The sequence below is a fragment of the Ahaetulla prasina genome, chromosome 8, assembly GCF_028640845.1.
Source record: "Ahaetulla prasina isolate Xishuangbanna chromosome 8, ASM2864084v1, whole genome shotgun sequence".
NCBI classification, from domain to species: Eukaryota; Metazoa; Chordata; class Lepidosauria; order Squamata; family Colubridae; genus Ahaetulla; species Ahaetulla prasina.
Genome location: NC_080546.1, coordinates 89,784,173 through 89,801,772, shown reverse-complemented (window position 1 = coordinate 89,801,772; position 17,600 = coordinate 89,784,173). Strand labels below are relative to the sequence as shown.

Genomic DNA, 17,600 nt, shown 5'->3' with positions numbered 1-17,600 from the left:
TCAGCTGCTGCCTGCCACGTCCCTCACCTTGTCGTCTCCCTGGCGCATCACCAGCCGTTCCATTAAAGTGACTGGGACGGTCGGTGAGTCAACAGGGGGATCAGAGGAGGAGCCGCTGCGGGACAAGAGATGACAGCTGCTCTTTAAAAATTACGATTGAAATCAGACTTTAAACCGGAACTTTTTCTATTGGGAATTATACCTGAAACCTATACTAGCGAACTGAGAAATTTGATCGGGAATGTAATAACAGCAGCTAGAATTGTATTTGCAAGGAACTGGAAAAATGAGAAATTGCCATTGCAAGAGGAAATTATTGGGAAAATAATGGAACGTGCAGAAATGAGTAAACTGACCTTTGAAATTAGGGAACAGGAAGCTAAGCAATTTTATAAAGTATGGGATTTATTTTACCAATGGCTGGAAAAGAAATTATGACAAAGAAGACTTTAGTTTTTAATATGATAATGAATTGATGCGAATGAATGATATAAATTCTTTGAAATGACGGATAAAATAGGATGATAAGAAATATTGTTCCAGAAATTAATTGATTAAATTATCTGATCATAGTTAGATGATAAAATGGATGATTAAATAAGCTAATGATATACTGTTTTTGCACAAAAAATGAAATCCACGCACCAACACATTGTATTGAAATTTGAATGAAAGATGTTTTTATGTTTGTCTTTAAAAAATTTTAAAAATTTTTTTAAAAACTTTTTAAAACTTTTTAAAAAATTTTTTAAAAACTTTTCCAAAAAAAGTTATGATTGAAATCAAGCCTTTTTTTACTAGTGATTTATTAAGCATTGCCCATTCCCCCTAAGCCACAAGTGGGGAAAAAAATCAGTCAACATCCTGAACTCTGGTTTTATTGCCTGAAGAAACCACAACCAAATGAGAGTCAAAACAGACTAAGTTAACACGGTTTACCAGCTGATGAGCAAATTGTGTGAACTCTACAGGAAAGCATTAGGAAGTAAAATCTCTACTTAAGATAACCTTTTCAAAGATGCTCTTACTTAGCTTCCACTTCGGATCTCAAAAACACAGTGAAAGCTTCGGTATCGTCGTGAGGGCTGCGACGTTTGATTTTCCTCAGTTGGTCAAGATCACTGTTGAAGGAGACAGGAAAAAAAAAATCCTTGAAAGAAGAAAAGCAAAAATTTATAAAGATGATCCAAGGTCTGAGTCCAACCTTGAGCCTGGTGAGATTTGAACTGCCAAATTGCAGACAGCAGGCAGTCAGCAGAAACAGCCTGCAGTACTGCACTCTAACCACTGAGCCACCAAGGCTCTAAGTACCAAACAAATAATGAGTACGAGGGACAAAATGTTCATTGTAAAAATGCATTCAGTACCAAATTCGATGAGTTTCGAAGCAGTTGTTGTGGTCCTCCAGCAGCCTGTGGAGCTGGCAATGGAGTCGGACAGCGATGAGGCTGAGGAAGAGCATGGGCCATTCCTGGAGGCTGGGGAAGACCCGGATGAGGGCTCTGCGTCGGAGGCAGAAGTGGGGCCAGGGCCATCGGGGAGTGATGTGCGGACTCCGGAGCCTCCAGAGACTGATAGTAGTGAGGCAGAGGAACAGGAAGAGCCTGTTCCTAATGCACGCATGAGAAGAGCTGCCAGAAGGCAAGAACAGCTAAAGCAAAGAGGACGACTCAGGAGTAGGGCCAAGAGATGATTGGCCCCTCCCATAAGGCTTAAAAGACCAGCAACGGCGTTTGGGCTCTTTGCCGGAAAACAACGCTGATAGCTTTGTCTTGTTGCATTTGTTTCGTATCGGTGTCTTCTGAATTTTTGCCAAGAAAGGCCTTTCGCAGTTTGCCTAATTGGACCAAGGTTGGCGATAGGACTGAGGAATTTCTGTTGGAAGGAATTTGCTTTAATTTATTTGGACTACGCTGAGAATGAGTTAATTCTCAGCTGTTCGAATAAAGTTTGTTTGTTTTTAAACTGACTTGAGTTTACTACTACCTACTTGGGCCTGGGTCACAAGAGCAGTTGAGTATCAAGGTAACACAGAATCCGGTGCCTCTCACCACCCACTCATACTTGTAAAGTCGTGGAATAACTCTGAAAAACACTATGTCGTTCAAATTTAAAATCTGAGAGATGAACCTACCTGGACTTGAGGCAAAATTCACTTATCGCTCTCACGCCAGTGATGAAGTTATTCTTTGTGTACTTTGGTCCATATTCTCTTTTTTTAAGCACAGCTTTCACTTGAAAAGAGAAGGGGGAAAAGCATTACTCTCGGAGGGTTTCTGGAGCTTGGAAGATACAAGTCAGAAATCGACTTACAACGGTTTGTTTAGTGACCGTTCGAAGTTACAATGGCACTGAAAAAAGTGATGTATGGCCATTGTTCACCCTTATGGTCGTTGCAGCATCTCTATGGTCATGGGATTTACAGTCAGATGCTTGGGAACTGACTCACATTTATGACGGTTGCAGTTTCCTAGAGTCATACGATCCCCCTTGGTGACCTTCGGACAAGCAAAGTCAATGGGGAAACCAGATTCGCTTAACCACCGGGTTACTAATTTAAGAACTTCAGGGAGTCACTTAACGAATGTCTTGAGAAAAGTCATAAAACGGGGCAAAACTCACTTCACAAACGTATCACTTAGCAAACGAAATTTTGGGCTCAGTTATGGTCGCATGTCAAGGATTCCTTGTATTAATGTAACACATTTTCACCTACTGGATTAAAGCCACCAATATTTCTCCTAATTTGTCATAGAGATTAGATGTGACCTGGTTGCAAAACTTGAAAAGTGAATGACAAACCAAAAGCAATTTCTCAGTCAGCGGGAGAAGTGGGAATGAGGGTTTATTACCAATCAAGAACGGATTTATTTAAGAATTAAATTGGATTCGAAGATTAAATGCCCTTGTGGGTAAATACAGATTATCCTCTTTGGTAGCTTTATCAAAAAGGGATTCTAAGACCATCTGTTCTGTCCTCCCTCGCCTCCGTCCGAGTAATGGCTTAATTAGCCGGCACTACCAGCTCTGGCAGCAGAAGAGCCAGCGTCTGCCAAGAGCCTCCGTTATCTTCCACGACGCTGGTGAGTCACCCAGGAACAAACTTCAGCTCTTAGTCAATCAGTGGATTTGCCTGATACAAAGAGACACAGCAGCTCTCGCTGCCTTTTATACCCTGTGGGGTGTGGCTCCATGACTCAGCACTTCCTAGGCCTGCCCCACCCTTGCTTCTGTTGTTCCCTCCTCTCCTGCCTACAAAACCTAGGGTCCAGCCAGGTCTGATTGCCATCAGCTGGGTCTGGAGGCGTGGCCTGGGGGGGGAAGAGTCAGGGGAGGGAGGCCTTGTTATCTCCTCCACCTGGCCTGCCTCTGGCTCCTGGAGCTGAGCCAGGGAAGCCGGTGCTCCCGAGGTAAGTCCTGACGGCCCTTCCCCCTCACTTTCCAAGTCACTTTCTGGCAGGAGGGCCGGCTGGGGGGGGCGCAGACACAACCCCATCTTAAATATCTATGCATGACCAAAGAAGGACATCAATTACCTTTTACTTGAATTGGTTGCTGTGGGAAAGGAATCTGATTGATAGCGTCTCGGGCTGGAAAAATAAAAGACATGGTCGTATTGTTGTGTTTGCGTCGTAAGAATAAAACAGAAAGATATTGGGACAGCATTATTTGGCAAATGGAATGGACATTGGAAGAAAGCAATTTCAAATTTTCTACATGAATCTTCCAATGATTTCTTTCCGTCCCGGGCCTCTCTATTCCGCAATTCAAATTTTAACTGGTTCACTTCCCACCAAAAAGGTCCTTTATATTGTAAGGATGCAACAAAAGAAACACCCGTCTTGTGGATAGATTGTGGTATTTTGTCTCAGTGTCAGAAAGAAAGGAAATGAGAATTTTTTAGCTCCGAAATATTCCTTTTGCATTCTAGGGCACAATTCATGCCAAGCTAAAAACTAAACAATACCACTGATTTTACTAAAATGTATCAGATACATGATCATACATCTTTAATTAGCAGCCTCAACAACACTGTATTGAGTTAGGACCTCAGTAACAGTTACTATACTGTTGCTTTATTCCCTGGAATTGGACAGCTGCATTATATCCGCTACCGGTAAATTGAAATTAATTCCACTAAATTAAAAACATTAGAATTTGCCTTCTGAATGGAAGATCTTGGCAAGAAAGTCTCTTTCAGTTAATAACAAGCATGCCTGACTCATGGCATGAATTAGTTATAAAAAAAAACACCACAACAACTTGATTTTAAGTTGAACTTGGGAGAAATTAGGATGGACAAGACAACAAAATCAGAATAATCTTTTCCATTAAATAAGCTTAACCAGGGGTCTCCAACCTTGGCAACTTTAAGACTTGTGGACTTCAACCCCCTGGGTTGAAATTCTAGGAGTTGAAGTCCACAAGTCTTAAAGTTGCCAAGGTTGGAGACCCCTGAGCTAAACAGAATAGACCTAAACATACAAGTTTTTAATTTGTTCCAATACACAGTCGAAACTTGTTGAGCATCCTTGAAAATACAGTTGTTCCCAATAGAACTATTTTTTAAAAAAAGCTAAAAGTTGGCTAAAAGTTGTTTTCTGTTCTTATCTTTGAAGCATTAAAATTACAGGCACATGTTTTTCAACAGGGAAGCCAGACCTAGAAGCCAAATTCAATTCCTTTCACACTTCCCAGTAGTATTTTCCCCCTTGTAAAACAAACAGGTTTTTTTTGAAAAATTAATGTGTAAACTCTGATCAGGAAAAACAGTCACATAACAATTTAATCTTAACGGATTATTGGTCATTCAGGTAGTATTACGCATCTTCTCTCTACCTGAATCTCAAAGGTTTAACAAAAACTTACTGCTCAAAAGAAAGAAAGCCTCAATTATTTAATTAAAGGATAGCCGATCTGAGGGAGTGAAGTCCAAAATATATTGTACAGGTAGTCCTCGACTTACAACAGTTCGTTCAGCAACCATTCCAAGTTACAACGGCTCTGAATAAAGTGACTTATGACCGCTTTTCACACTTATCACCGTTGCAGCATCCCGACGGTCACATGGTTTGCACTCGGGTGCTTGACAACTGGTTCATATTTATGACGGTTGTAGCGTCCCGGGGTCACGCGTTTCCCTTGCATGACATTCTGACAAGCAAATGGAGAAGCCAGATTCACTGAACAACCAGGTTACTAAGTTAAGGACTGCGACTCACTTAACAACCGCTGCAAGAAAAGTTGTAAAATGGGGGCAAAATTCACTTAGCCAACGTCTTGCTTAGCAACAGACATTTTGGGCTGAACTGTGGTCGTTAAGTCGAAGTATTTCGAAGTATTGAAATGTCAGAGGGAAAACAAAAGCGGTGGAGAACTTTTAGGAGAAGCAGGATGGCTCAGAGAGAAATCATCATCATTGTCAGACGATTGAAAGTCGCGACAAAGCGAAATCTCTGGGTTTAAACCTGGTTGATTCTAACCACTTCATTACAGCGTTGCGGTCAAAGAAATCTCTGGAGCAAACAGGAGCAGCTACACTGACCCCTTCAACGCAGGTTGTGTGAACGGGACGAACCTACCAGATGCTGTTTTCGGCGCGCTGCCTTCTGAGGCTGAAGAACTGGCATCTTGAGTTCTTGTGCTGTTCTTCTGATCGTTTGAGGAGTACGCTCGGACTTGACTGGCGGGATGAGGGAGAGGCCTACCTGGCAGAATGGCCAGGAGTCTCCCGGGTTTAACGGGTACTTGCCAGCCTGATGGAAACATGAAAGTAAATGGTAGTTTTAGAAGGCAGAAGAGCACCTTTGGCCAATACTAAAAACCAGGTGAGAAGGCATCACATTGTTATGATTCTGCAATGCAACAAGAAAGACACAGACTTCAGAGGATAATTAGAACTGCAGAAAAAATAATTGCTACCAACCTGCCTTCCATTGAGGACCTGTATACTGCACAAATCAAGAAGAGGGCCGTGAAAATATTCACATCCTGAACATAAACTGTTTCAACTCCTACCCTCAAAACGACGCTATAGAGCACTGCACACCAGAACAACTAGGCACAAGAACAGTTTTTTCCTGAAGGCCATCACTCTGCTAAACAAATAATCCCCTCAAGAATGTCAAACTATTTATTAAATCTACACTACTATTAATCTTCTCATTGTTTTCATCACCAGTCTCTTTCCACTTATGAATGTATGACTATAACTTTTTGTTGCTATCATTAAGGGTTAAATTGCAACCTATGACCATCATTTGTGTTGTAAATGTTGTACCTTTGATGAAGGTTTTTTTTTCTTTTTTTTCCTTTTCTTTTATGTACACTGAGAGCGTATGCACCAAAACAAATTCCTTGTGTGTCCAATCACACTTGGCCAATAAATTCTATTCTATTCTATTATTGAAATGTTTACTAGATGGGCTTGCCAAAGGACAATAGGAAGAGAACAGATCAAGGTTGGCGGAGGGAAAAGGATATTCAAATGAGACAGAACTTTCCCCAAATGGAACACTGGTTATCACTAAACCTGATACAGCACAAAGAAAATAGCAGTCCCGCACAAAGGCAATTTTTAAAAAGCCAAGAGGTACCAGATAACACAGTTTTGGATCTCACATGTGATTACGAAACAATAAATGTTAGTACTGTTGAACTGTTTTATGGCAAATTAAAATATTTCTCCAATACCAAGTTTATTTACATCACATCCCCAAATTCCACTCATCAGGAACAAATTGCTTTATTATGCTCACTAAAGGGATGCAGTAAAGTTAGCTTCTGTTTTAAACAGAATAATTTAAGGCTGCAGAGAAAGATTTGCAAGATAATAAACAAGACAAGATGTATTTTACAACCAGACAGAGACGTATTTAAACAGAGTGAGCCTTTTTTGCCCCCTTTCAAGCTCCTGACATGCAAAAAATGACCTGAACTCGATATAGAATAGAATAGAATTTTATTGGCCAAGTGTGATTGGACACACAAGGAATTTGTCTTGGTGCATACGCTCTCAGTGTACATAAAAGAAAAGATACCTTCATCAAGGTACAACATTTACAACACAATTGATGGTCAATATATCAATATAAATCATAAGGATTGCCAGCAACAAGTTATAGTCATACAGTCATAAGTGGAAAGAGATTGGTGATGGGAACTATGAGAAGATTAATAGTAGTGCAGATTCAGTAAATAGTTTGACAGTGTTGATGGAATTATTTGTTTAGCAGAGTGATGGCCTTCGGGAAAAAACTGTTCTTGTGTCTAGTTGTTCTGGTGTGAAGTGCTCTATAGCGTCGTTTTGAGGGTAGGAGTTGAAACAGTTTATGTCCAGGATGTGAAGGGTCTGTAAATATTTTCACAGTCTTCTTTTTGATTCGTGCAGTATACAGGTCCTCAATGGAAGGCAGGTTGGTAGCAATTATTTTTTCTGCAGTTCTAATTATCCTCTGAAGTCTGTGTCTTTCTTGTTGGGTTGCAGAACCAAACTAGACAGTTATAGAGGTGCAAATGACAGACTCAATAATTCCAAATGTATTTACAAGCAAAAATAAATCTATGCATGCAGCTAACATAGGCTTGATTTTCACTTAACACGTACAAAGCCAGTCATTGCTGATTCAGGGGGTCTTAGTCTAGAACAGGGGTGTTCAACTGTGGCAGCTTCAAGACTTGTGGACTTCAACTCCCAGAATTCCCTAGCCAGCCTGGCTGGGGAATTCTGGGAGTTGAAAATCCCCAAGTTTTGAAGCTGCCGAAGTTGGAGGACAGCCTTGATTTTTTTTTAAAAAAAAAAAATCATATTTTTAACGCAGAGGTAACATTAGAATGGATACCAAGACTTGGAACGGTCACTAAGCGAACGGTCGTAAGTGGAGGACTCCAGTCAACCGCAAGGGCACAAGAACTTGATTGCTGAGGGAAAGTGTGCTAATAGTGACTCCAATGCCAGAAAAAAAGCCTCTTGCCGTAAACTTTTGAAGCTCATGTCTCGCTTAGCGACGTAAATGGTGTGGGGGAGCCTCCATTATGGTCATAAGTCGAGGACGGTCTGTATTAATACCCTCCCTCTGTCCAAAAGCCACCCCTCCCTCCCTGGACGGGCAAGAGGGGCCTTTGCAGCTCTTTTCAGGCCGCCTGGAGCCCCCCCTCAGAGGTCAGGAAGCCCCGCCGGCCACACTCACCGGGGCAGAGCGGCGGGCACCGGCCTCCCAGCAGCCGCAGCTGGTAAAAGCAGCGCCATCCCTTCCGCTGAGCGGCCAGGGCCGGCAGCATCCTCCTCCCGCGCTCGGCCTACGGGCGAAAGGAGAAGGAGGCCGGCGTGGAAATCGCCTCATGGGTGACTCTTCGCCCGGCCGGCTCTCCACAGGTGAGGGGCCGCCATTTTGGGAAGGCGGAGTCTCGGAAACCGGAAGTGGGGAGGGAACGGGGGGAAGAAAAGAAACCCGTGCCGCTCTGTCTTCTACTTCTCTATGGTCCGCCTTGAAGGGCGCTTCAATGCCGATAGAGGGAGAAAGCGTGGTGTGCTTTTTTTTTCTCTCACTCCCCCCACCATCTTCCCTTCTACGTCATTTCCTGTTCGGGCGTAACCATCTCCCCCTGGTTTCACCTTGCGGGGATGCTCCTCTCTTCTCTTCGCCCTCCCCCCCCCATCCTGAAATGGGACGGCCCATTTTACCAGCACTCGTCTCTGGTCTCGGAAAAAACCAAGTTAATCTTGGTTAGTTTGGTCCCCAGAACGAAGCAGGGCTGTGGACTGGATAGGGAAAGGGGTGGGGGAGGAAATTCCCGGTAGAAGGCAGCAAGTCTTATACCTTATACTTTTGTTATAATATTATATTTTATAATATTTTATTTTATAATATTATATTTTATAATATTTTGTTATAATATTATTTTTTATAGTATTATAAAATACCTTATACCACCAGGCTTGAAATCCTGGGTTTAGAAAACTTAGAACTCCACCGACTCCGACATGACCTGTGTTTAACACACAGAATCATCTATTGCAATGTCCTTCCTGTAAAAGACTACTTCAGCTTCAATCGCAACAATACAAGAGCAAACAATAGATTCAAACTTAATGTCAACCGTTTCAAACTTGATTGCAGAAAATATGACTTCTGTAACAGAGTTGTTAATGCTTGGAACTCATTACCTGACTCCATAGTCTCTACTCAAAACCCCAAAATCTTCAACCAAAAACTGTCTACTGTTGACCTCACCCCATTCCTAAGAGGACTATAAGGGGCGTGCATAAGAGCACAAAAGTGCCTACCGTTCCTGTCCTATTGTTCTCTTCATTATAGTATTATATGCATACTTTTACTTATACTTTTACTTATATATACTTTTTCTCTCATGATGAATTATTGTTTATGTTGATGATTGTATATACTGTTGTGACAAAATAAAAGAAAAAAGAAACCCGTGCCGCTCTGTCTTCTACTTCTCTATGGTCCGCCTTGAAGGGCGCTTCAATGCCGATAGAGGGAGAAAGCGTGGTGTGCTTTTTTTTTCTCTCACTCCCCCCAAATCTTCCCTGCTACGTCATTTCCTGTTCGGGCGTAACCATCTCCCCCTGGTTTCACCTTGCGGGGATGCTCCTCTCTTCTCTTCGCCCTCCCCCCCATCCTGAAATGGGACGGCCCATTTTACCAGTACTCATCTCTGGACTCGAAAGAAACCAAGTTAATCTTGGTTAGTTTGGTCCCCAGAACGAAGCAGGGCTGTGGACTGGACAGGGAAAGGGGTGGGGGAGGAAATTCCCGGTAGAAGGCAGCAAGTCTTATACCTTATACTTTTGTTATAATATTATATTTTATAATATTTTATTTTCATATTATTAAAATTATAATATTTTGTTATAATATTATATTTTATAGTATTATAAAATACCTTATACCACCAGGCTTGAAATCCTGGGTTTAGAAAACTTACAACTCCGCCGACTCCGACATGACCTGTGTTTAACACACAGAATCATCTATTGCGATGTCCTTCCTGTAAAAGACTACTTCAGCTTCAATCGCAACAATACAAGAGCAAACAATAGATTCAAACTTAATGTCAACCGTTTCAAACTTGATTGCAGAAAATATGACTTCTGTAACAGAGTTGTTAATGCTTGGAACTCATTACCTGACTCCATAGTCTCTACTCAAAACCCCAAAATCTTCAACCAAAAACTGTCTACTGTTGACCTCACCCCATTCCTAAGAGGACTATAAGGGGCGTGCATAAGAGCACAAAAGTGCCTACCGTTCCTGTCCTATTGTTCTCTTCATTATAGTATTATATGCATACTTTTACTTATACTTTTACTTATATATACTTTTTCTCTCATGATGAATTATTGTTTATGTTGATGATTGTATATACTGTTGTGACAAAATAAAAGAAAAAAGAAAAAAGTCAAAGCTTCTTGCCTAGAAAACAGGACATCCACAGACTTCAGAAGTTGTGCCAGGTTCCATCCCTGGAAGCTTTCAAAAAGAGACTGGACTGCCATGTGTCAGCAATGATGTAGGGTCTCCTGCATGAGCAGGGGGTTAGACTAGATGGCCTACAAGGTCCCTTCCAACTCTGTTAATCTGTTATTATACTGTAGGAATTTAGCACCCACCCCCCTCCTAGAAGAATGAAATATTTTAGAAAATATTTAAAAAGGCAAAATATATTTCCCTGGATGAGAAATGGAGAAACATGTTTTAAAGACAAAGCAGCTCCCTGCAACTTCCTGCCACCCCCCATCTTTGTCAATGAGCCATCATCTGCATCATAATAGAACCCATCTAGCAACAGAAACTCACCACATGACACCTGGGAAGATTACATCAGCCAGCAAGGCTAGCTAAGACCCCCACCCCCTGGGAGTCTGACAGCCAATCAGGATAGTCTTCTTGTGCCCCAGAAAGTTCAAAGCTCAGAGAAAGCATAAAGCCAGGGAGCGCACAGGATCTCAGCCCTTTTCTGTTCAGGAACTCAAGCCATGTGATCCTGACCACCATTAAACCATCTTTCCAAGCAGCCTCCATGTTTCCAGTGTCTTTGTCCCCACTTGGAACTGAACCCTGATGGATATTTCTTCCAACAATACTGTTATTCAGAAGTTGTGGGAGCTCCATCACTAGAAGCTTTCAAGAAGAGACTGGACTGCCCTCTGTCAGAAATGGTGCAGTAGAGTCTCCTTGGGCAGGGGGTTGGACTAGATGACCTACAAGGTCCCTTCCGACTCTGTTATTCTGTTCTGTTCTGACTCATCAGCCGAGCTCAGCTCAAAACCTGAAAAAAATGCTGGTTTTGAGATATATTCAAGGGGGCACATCTTCCCTTTTGCAAGGTCCTACAGGCTTACTTTAGGAAGTAGGTTCCTCCTGACCAAGTTATTTGGAGCTCTCTGAGCTCAGTTACTTTCTAGCAGATGTTGCCTTACCCAACACTGACATCATCGGTGAATCTCCTTCTGAATCTCCTGGTGTTACCTGTTTGGGAGGAGGAAGAAAAGGAGGAGGAGGAGGAGGAAGAAGAAGAAGAAGTTGGAAGATGATAGAGGAAGGAGGAGGAGGAGGAAGGGGAGGAAAAGGAGATGAAGAAGAAGATGGGGAAGATGATGGAGGAGGAGGAGGAGGAGATGAAGAGAAGAAGAAGAAGAAGAAGGGGGATGATGATAGAGGAAGGAGGAGGAGGAAGGGGAGGAAAAGGAGATGAAGAAGATGGGGAAGATGATGGAGGAGGAGGAGGAGAAGGAAGAAGAAGAAGAAGAAGGAAGAAGAAGAAGAAGAAGAAGAAGAAGAAGAAGAAGAAGAAGAAGAAGAAGAAGAAGAAGAAGAAGAAGAAGAAGAAGAAGAAGAAGAAGAAGAAGAGGGATGATGATAGAGGAAGGAGGAGGAGGAAGGGAGGAAGGAGATGAAGAAGATGGGGAAGATGATGGAGGAGGAGGAGAAGAAGAAGAAGAAGAAGAAGAAGAAGAAGAAGAAGAAGAAGAAGAAGAAGAAGAAGAAGAAGAAGAAGAAGAAGAAGAAGAAGAAGAAGAAGAAGAGGATGATGATAGAGGAGGAGGAGGAGGAAGGGAGGAAAAGGAGATGAAGAAGAAGATGGGGAAGATGATGGAGGAGGTGGAGGAGGAGAAGAAGATGAAGAAGAGGAGGAGGAGGAGGAGGAGGAGGAGAAGAAGAAGAAGAAGAAGAAGAAGAAGAAGAAGAAGAAGAAGAAGAAGAAGAAGAAGAAGAAGAAGAAGAAGAAGAAGAAGAAGAAGAAGAAGAAGAAGAAGAAGACGGGGGATGATAGAGGAAGGAGGAAGAGGAGGAGGAGGAAGGGAGGAAAAGGAGGAGAAGAAGAAGAAGAAGAAGATAGAGGAAGGAGGAAGGAGGAAGGGGAGGAAAAAGAGGAGGAGATGAAGAAGAAGAAGATGGAGGAAGATGGTACAGGAAGGAGAAGAAGAAGAGGAGGAAAGGGAAGGGGAGGAAAAGGAGAAGGAGGAGGAGGAGGAGGAGAAGTAGTAGTAGTAGTAGTGGGAGGAGGAAGAGGAAGAAAGAGGAGGAAGAGGAAGAAGTTGATGCAATGGATCTTCAGCAACCCAAACATTGGAGTATAACCAGGCTGCCGACTGGATTCTTGGGAGTCCGCTGATAACCTTCAACATACAGCCATCAAATTGTCCACTGGGTACTGAATGCATTGCTAATAGTACAGCCAGATGCTTCTATATTAAGTGGCAGATGAATATTCATAGGTTTGCCGCATTACATTGCCTGGGGGTCACCTTAAAAAAGAATTCACAGGGTGAATCTTCCAAAGGTGCTTTTTTCAAGAGGCAACTGGACTTTCTGGGGTTTTTTTTTCTTGGAAGACGTTTCGCTCCTCATCCAAGAAGCTTCTTCAGCTCTGACTGGATGTTGAGCGGGGGGTGGGTGGAATTTATATTCCTTTATATTTGCAGCTTTAAAGGATGCAAATGACCGGCTGTCTGCAAGGAGGATAAATCCGTCCATTCCCCCATCACTCAGTCAGAACTGAAGAAGCTTCTTGGAGGAGAAGCTAAATGTCTTCTAAGAAAAACAAAGAAAGCCCAGTTGCCTCTTTAAGACAACCATGACCTGGATGACTTGAGAATCTCCATACACATCCCAGAGGACGCGGCTTCCTCATTTATTGGTCAACTCAAAGAGATGAAATTAAGTCCAGGCAGGCAGTAAAAACAATAACGGTTTTAAGATGTGGAAATTATTTATTTATTTATTTATTTGTCAAGCATGTATAAGATAACAGATATAAGTAAAAAACGTGATTATGAGTACATGAAATAGATATGAATAGATGGGGACAGAAGGAGAGGGACGGAAGGCACGTTGGTGCCCGCGGTGGGTTTCAAAATTTTGGCAGGGGAATGATACTGTAAAATCTCCATTCCCACCCCACTCCAGGAGAAGGATACTGCAAAATCTCCATTCCCTCCCCAATCCAGGGGAAGGTTACTGCAAAATCCCCATTTCCTCCCAATCAGCTGGGACTCGGGAGGCAGATAGTAGATAGGGGCAGAATTTTTACTACCGGTTCTCCGAACAACTCAAAATTTCTGCTACCGGTTCTCCAGAACTGGTCAGAACCTGCTGAAACCCACGTCTGGTTGATGTGCTTATACACACCCCTTACAGACCTTTTAGGAATGGGGTGATTGGATGGGGGTTTTTTTGTGCTCTGATTGGCTGGGGGTGTGTCCTGTTTGGGTCGGGGCTTGGTTGTGCTCAGATTAGTCTGGGTTGCAGGGGGATTTGAGCTGGTGAGCTGCATTGCTGTTGTTTGGCTTCGTATTCGTGGTCGTGCTACATCTTCATAGTGGGTGTCAGTCTGCTGCATGTATGGATTGGAGGGGTTTGAAATGGCTAATGTTGCAACTGCGGTCTGGCTTCTGGTCTTTGGTCGTGCTTCATCGTCAGTGTGGGTTTGGGTCTGCTTTCTGGGTGGATGTGTGGTGGTGACATCCTGTGTGGACCTTGTGAGTGTGGGTCTGGTGTCATTCCTCGTGTTAGGGACTCCTTTGTCAATAAGGGCGGGTTTCCAAATGGCTGGTAGGCGGGAGGTATCATCTCGTTTGTTCATGCTGTGAGGTCGACAGTAGACCGTCTAAGGTTAAAGTTTTGAGGGTTTGGGAATGAAAGTACAGAGTCAGGTAGTGCATTCCAGGTGTTGACCCACTCTGTTGCTGAAGTCGTATTTTCTGCAATCGAGTTTGGAGCGGTTTTCCTTAAGTTTGTATCTATTGTGTGCTCGTGTATTGTTGTGGTTGAAGCGGAAGTATTCATTGACAGGTAGGACATGGTAGCGGACAATTTTGTGTACTACGCTTATTTTTTTATTCTTATTTTATTTATTTTGTCATAACAGTATATATAAGCATAAGCATGAAGTAACTATATAATATATAAGCATATATGTGAGTATAAGTATGTAATAACTATATAAATTGGATATAATGAAAGGAAACAGTAGGACAGGAACGGTAGGCATGCTTGTGCTCTTATGCACGCCCCTTACAGACCTCTTAGGAATGGGGTGAGGTCAACAGTAGACAGTTTTTGGTTAAAGCTTTGGGGATTTTTGGTTAAAGCTTTGGAGCTTAGGTATGACCGAAGGTGGCGTATAGTTCTAAGTTGATTCTATATAACAATTTAATGATCTATGTTAGATTGACAAAAATAAAACGCTTGCTGACCGGCAAATTTTGCACTGGACGTAAGAGGAAGTTGGAGTTGTGACACCTCTTACAGAGGGCGAATTACATGTAATGTGTTTTTTTTAATTTGCATTTATATCGCGCCCTTCTCCGAAGACTCAGGGCGGCTTACACTATGTCAAGCAATAGTCTTCATCCTATTTGTATATTTATATAGAATAGAATAGAATAGAATTTTATTGGCCAAGTGTGATTGGACACACAAGGAATTTGTCTTGGTGCATATGCTCTCAGTGTACATAAAAGAAAAGATACGTTCATCAAGATATATTTGTATATTTATATACAAAGTCAACTTATTGCCCCCCCAACAATCTGGGTCCTCATTTTACCTACCTTATAAAGGATGGAAGGCTGAGTCAACCTTGGGCCTGGTGGGACTTGAACCTGCAGTAATTGCAAGCAGCTGCTGTTAATAACAGACTGTCTTACCAGTCTGAGCCACAGAGCCACAATGTTCCACAAGGGGGTAGCATTTCAGAAGGAAAATGCAAGCAAGAATTCCATGCATCTCTTACTTTGAATTACTTTGATATTCAGGTCTGCTATAAACCAGAATCCCTGAAATAATGTCGTTTTAACTAATTTCAGTACTTTGTCTTGTTGGGAAGGCAAAAAAAAATATCCGGTGGGACTTGGAAGTCGTCGTGTTGCTTGAATACTCCCGTGGTAGTTGTGAAATACATTTTTTTTTACTACCGGTTCTGTGGGCGTGGCTTGGTGGGCGTGGCAAGGGAAGGATACTGCAAAATCTCCATTCCCACCCAACTCTGGGGAAGGATACTGCAAGTTCCCTCACATCCAGGACATAAACTGTTTCAACTCCTACCCTCAAAACGACGCCATAGAGCACTGCACACCAGAACAACTAGACACAAGAACAGTTTTTTCCCAAAGGCCATCACTCTGCTAAATAAATAATTCCCTCAACACTGTCAGACTGTTTACTGAATCTGCACTACTATTAATCTTCTCATCGTTCCCATCACCAATCTCTTTCCACTTATGACTGTATGACTATAACTTGCTGCTGGCAATCCTTATGATTTATATTGATATATTGACCATCAATTGTGTTGTAAATGTTGTATTTTGATGAATGTATCTTTTCTTTTATGTACACTGAGAGCATATGCACCAAGACAAATTCCTTGTGTGTCCAATCACACTTGGACAATAAAAAATTCTATTCTATTCTATTCTAAATCTCCATTCCCATCCAACTCCAGGGAAAGCTTACTGCAAAATCCCCATTCCCTCCCCACTCCAGGGAAAGGATACTGCAAAATACTCGGAAAAATACGGTAAATACCCGATATACAACGCGTCTAGAATGAAAGACGGTCGAAATAAATTACAAGGGGTGGAAGGGAGAGGGGAGCGTTTTTGCCCAATCCCTGCCGAAAGCCCTAGGTATTTCCAATTTTCAGGCCATCAAATTTATCATTATTATTTTTTTTATTTTTGCTGATTTAAGCAGCCCTCCAAACCGATATGGATTTCAGCACTTCTCTTCACGGGTCCTGGAATAGATAATTTACCGTTGTGATCCAATTTGTAAATCTGCAGGGGCCACGAAATTGCGGCATTAAAAAAAAAAAGAGAGAGAGAGAGAAAAACGAAAATTGAGGCTCCTTGTTTTCCCCTTCGTGTCAGCAGGCTGCCGCGATTATGCTTATTAGATTTCTTTTGAAAGGGGTTTGACTTTTTTTCCTCAAATATGCAGGAGAACTCTTTCCATTAGCATTTTGTGCTCCGGGTCTTCGAAGACGAGGGGGGAAAATGATGAAACTTTCAATTCAAACACACACACACCCCCTTTAATTTATGCTCTCAGCCCATGGCACCTTGAGACGCAGCAACAATCTGTTACCTAAAAAATGACGCTGTGATACCAAGGGCAAAAGACCAACCTCTCTACACTGTTTAAAAAAAAAAATACCAAAGAAGATACCAAAGAAAGGAAATACTGCACAACAAAGAAAGAAAGAAAGGAGAGAGGGGGAGAGGGAGAGAGAGGAAGGGAAGAAAGGGGAAGGAGAGGAAGAAAGGATAGGCGGCAAGAGGAGGAGAGGAGTATGTGAGAAAGGGGGAAAAGGGGAGGGGGGGGGGAGTGGAAGGGGAGGTAGGAAAGAGGAAAGAGAGGAGGAGGAAGAAAGGAGGAGAGGAAGAAAGGATAGGGGACGAGTAGGAGAGAAGGTGAGGAAGGGGAAAAAGAGGAGGAGTGGGGGAGTGGAAGGGGAAGTAGGAAAGAGGAAGGAGAGGAGGAGGAAGGAAGGAGGAGAGGAGAGGAAGAAAGGATAAGGGACCAGAGGAGGAGAGAAGGTGAGAAAGGGAAAAGAGGGGAGGAGTAGGGGAGAGGAAGGAGGAAGGAGGAGGAAGGAAGGAGGAGAGGAGGAGAGAGGGGAAAGAAGGAGAAGGTGGCTTGTTGTGAAGGAGGGAAAAGAAAGGGTAGAAGAGCAATCCCAAATGTAATTAAAATGTCTTATTTTTTATGCTTTCTTCAGAAAAAATATGTATCTAATTATGGATAAGAGAATGTACATTTACAATATGTGTATAAGCAATAAAAATAAAAGCTTTTTCCAAAAAAAGAAGAAAAAAAAAAGGAACATATAATGTATGCCAACAAAACTAGTCTAACTGAACTTTCAAGGAAAATAAAAAGGCATAAATGCCCCAGGCCTCGGGTGGCAGGCCAGCTTGAAAACCTTGGTAGAGTGGATGGAGTTAAAATATTCGGATTATTTCTGCAAGACAGTTGAAAGAATCTTTTTACTTCTCCTTGCCCTGATGGTATTTCCAAGGGCAAAACTAATGCTTTCATTTCCCTCCCACCCCCAAGGCTAGCCCATCC

General features: G+C 42.4%; 1 protein-coding gene across 2 annotated transcripts in view; it reads right to left on the bottom strand.

Moving 5' to 3' along the window:
- Nucleotides 1-8,425, bottom strand: part of SLC30A9 (solute carrier family 30 member 9) — a 38,495-nt gene extending 30,070 nt beyond the window's left edge. For both annotated transcript variants that reach the window (XM_058193176.1, XM_058193177.1), the window contains exons 1-5: nucleotides 8,190-8,425; nucleotides 5,583-5,756; nucleotides 3,537-3,590; nucleotides 2,135-2,234; nucleotides 1,029-1,121 (exon numbers count right to left, since the gene is read on the bottom strand). In XM_058193176.1, the coding sequence (XP_058049159.1) occupies nucleotides 1,029-1,121; nucleotides 2,135-2,234; nucleotides 3,537-3,590; nucleotides 5,583-5,756; nucleotides 8,190-8,280 (512 nt within the window). In that variant the 5' untranslated portion in view covers nucleotides 8,281-8,425. The remainder of the gene's footprint in view (nucleotides 1-1,028; nucleotides 1,122-2,134; nucleotides 2,235-3,536; nucleotides 3,591-5,582; nucleotides 5,757-8,189) is intronic.
- Between the last annotated feature and the right edge of the window lie 9,175 nt (nucleotides 8,426-17,600).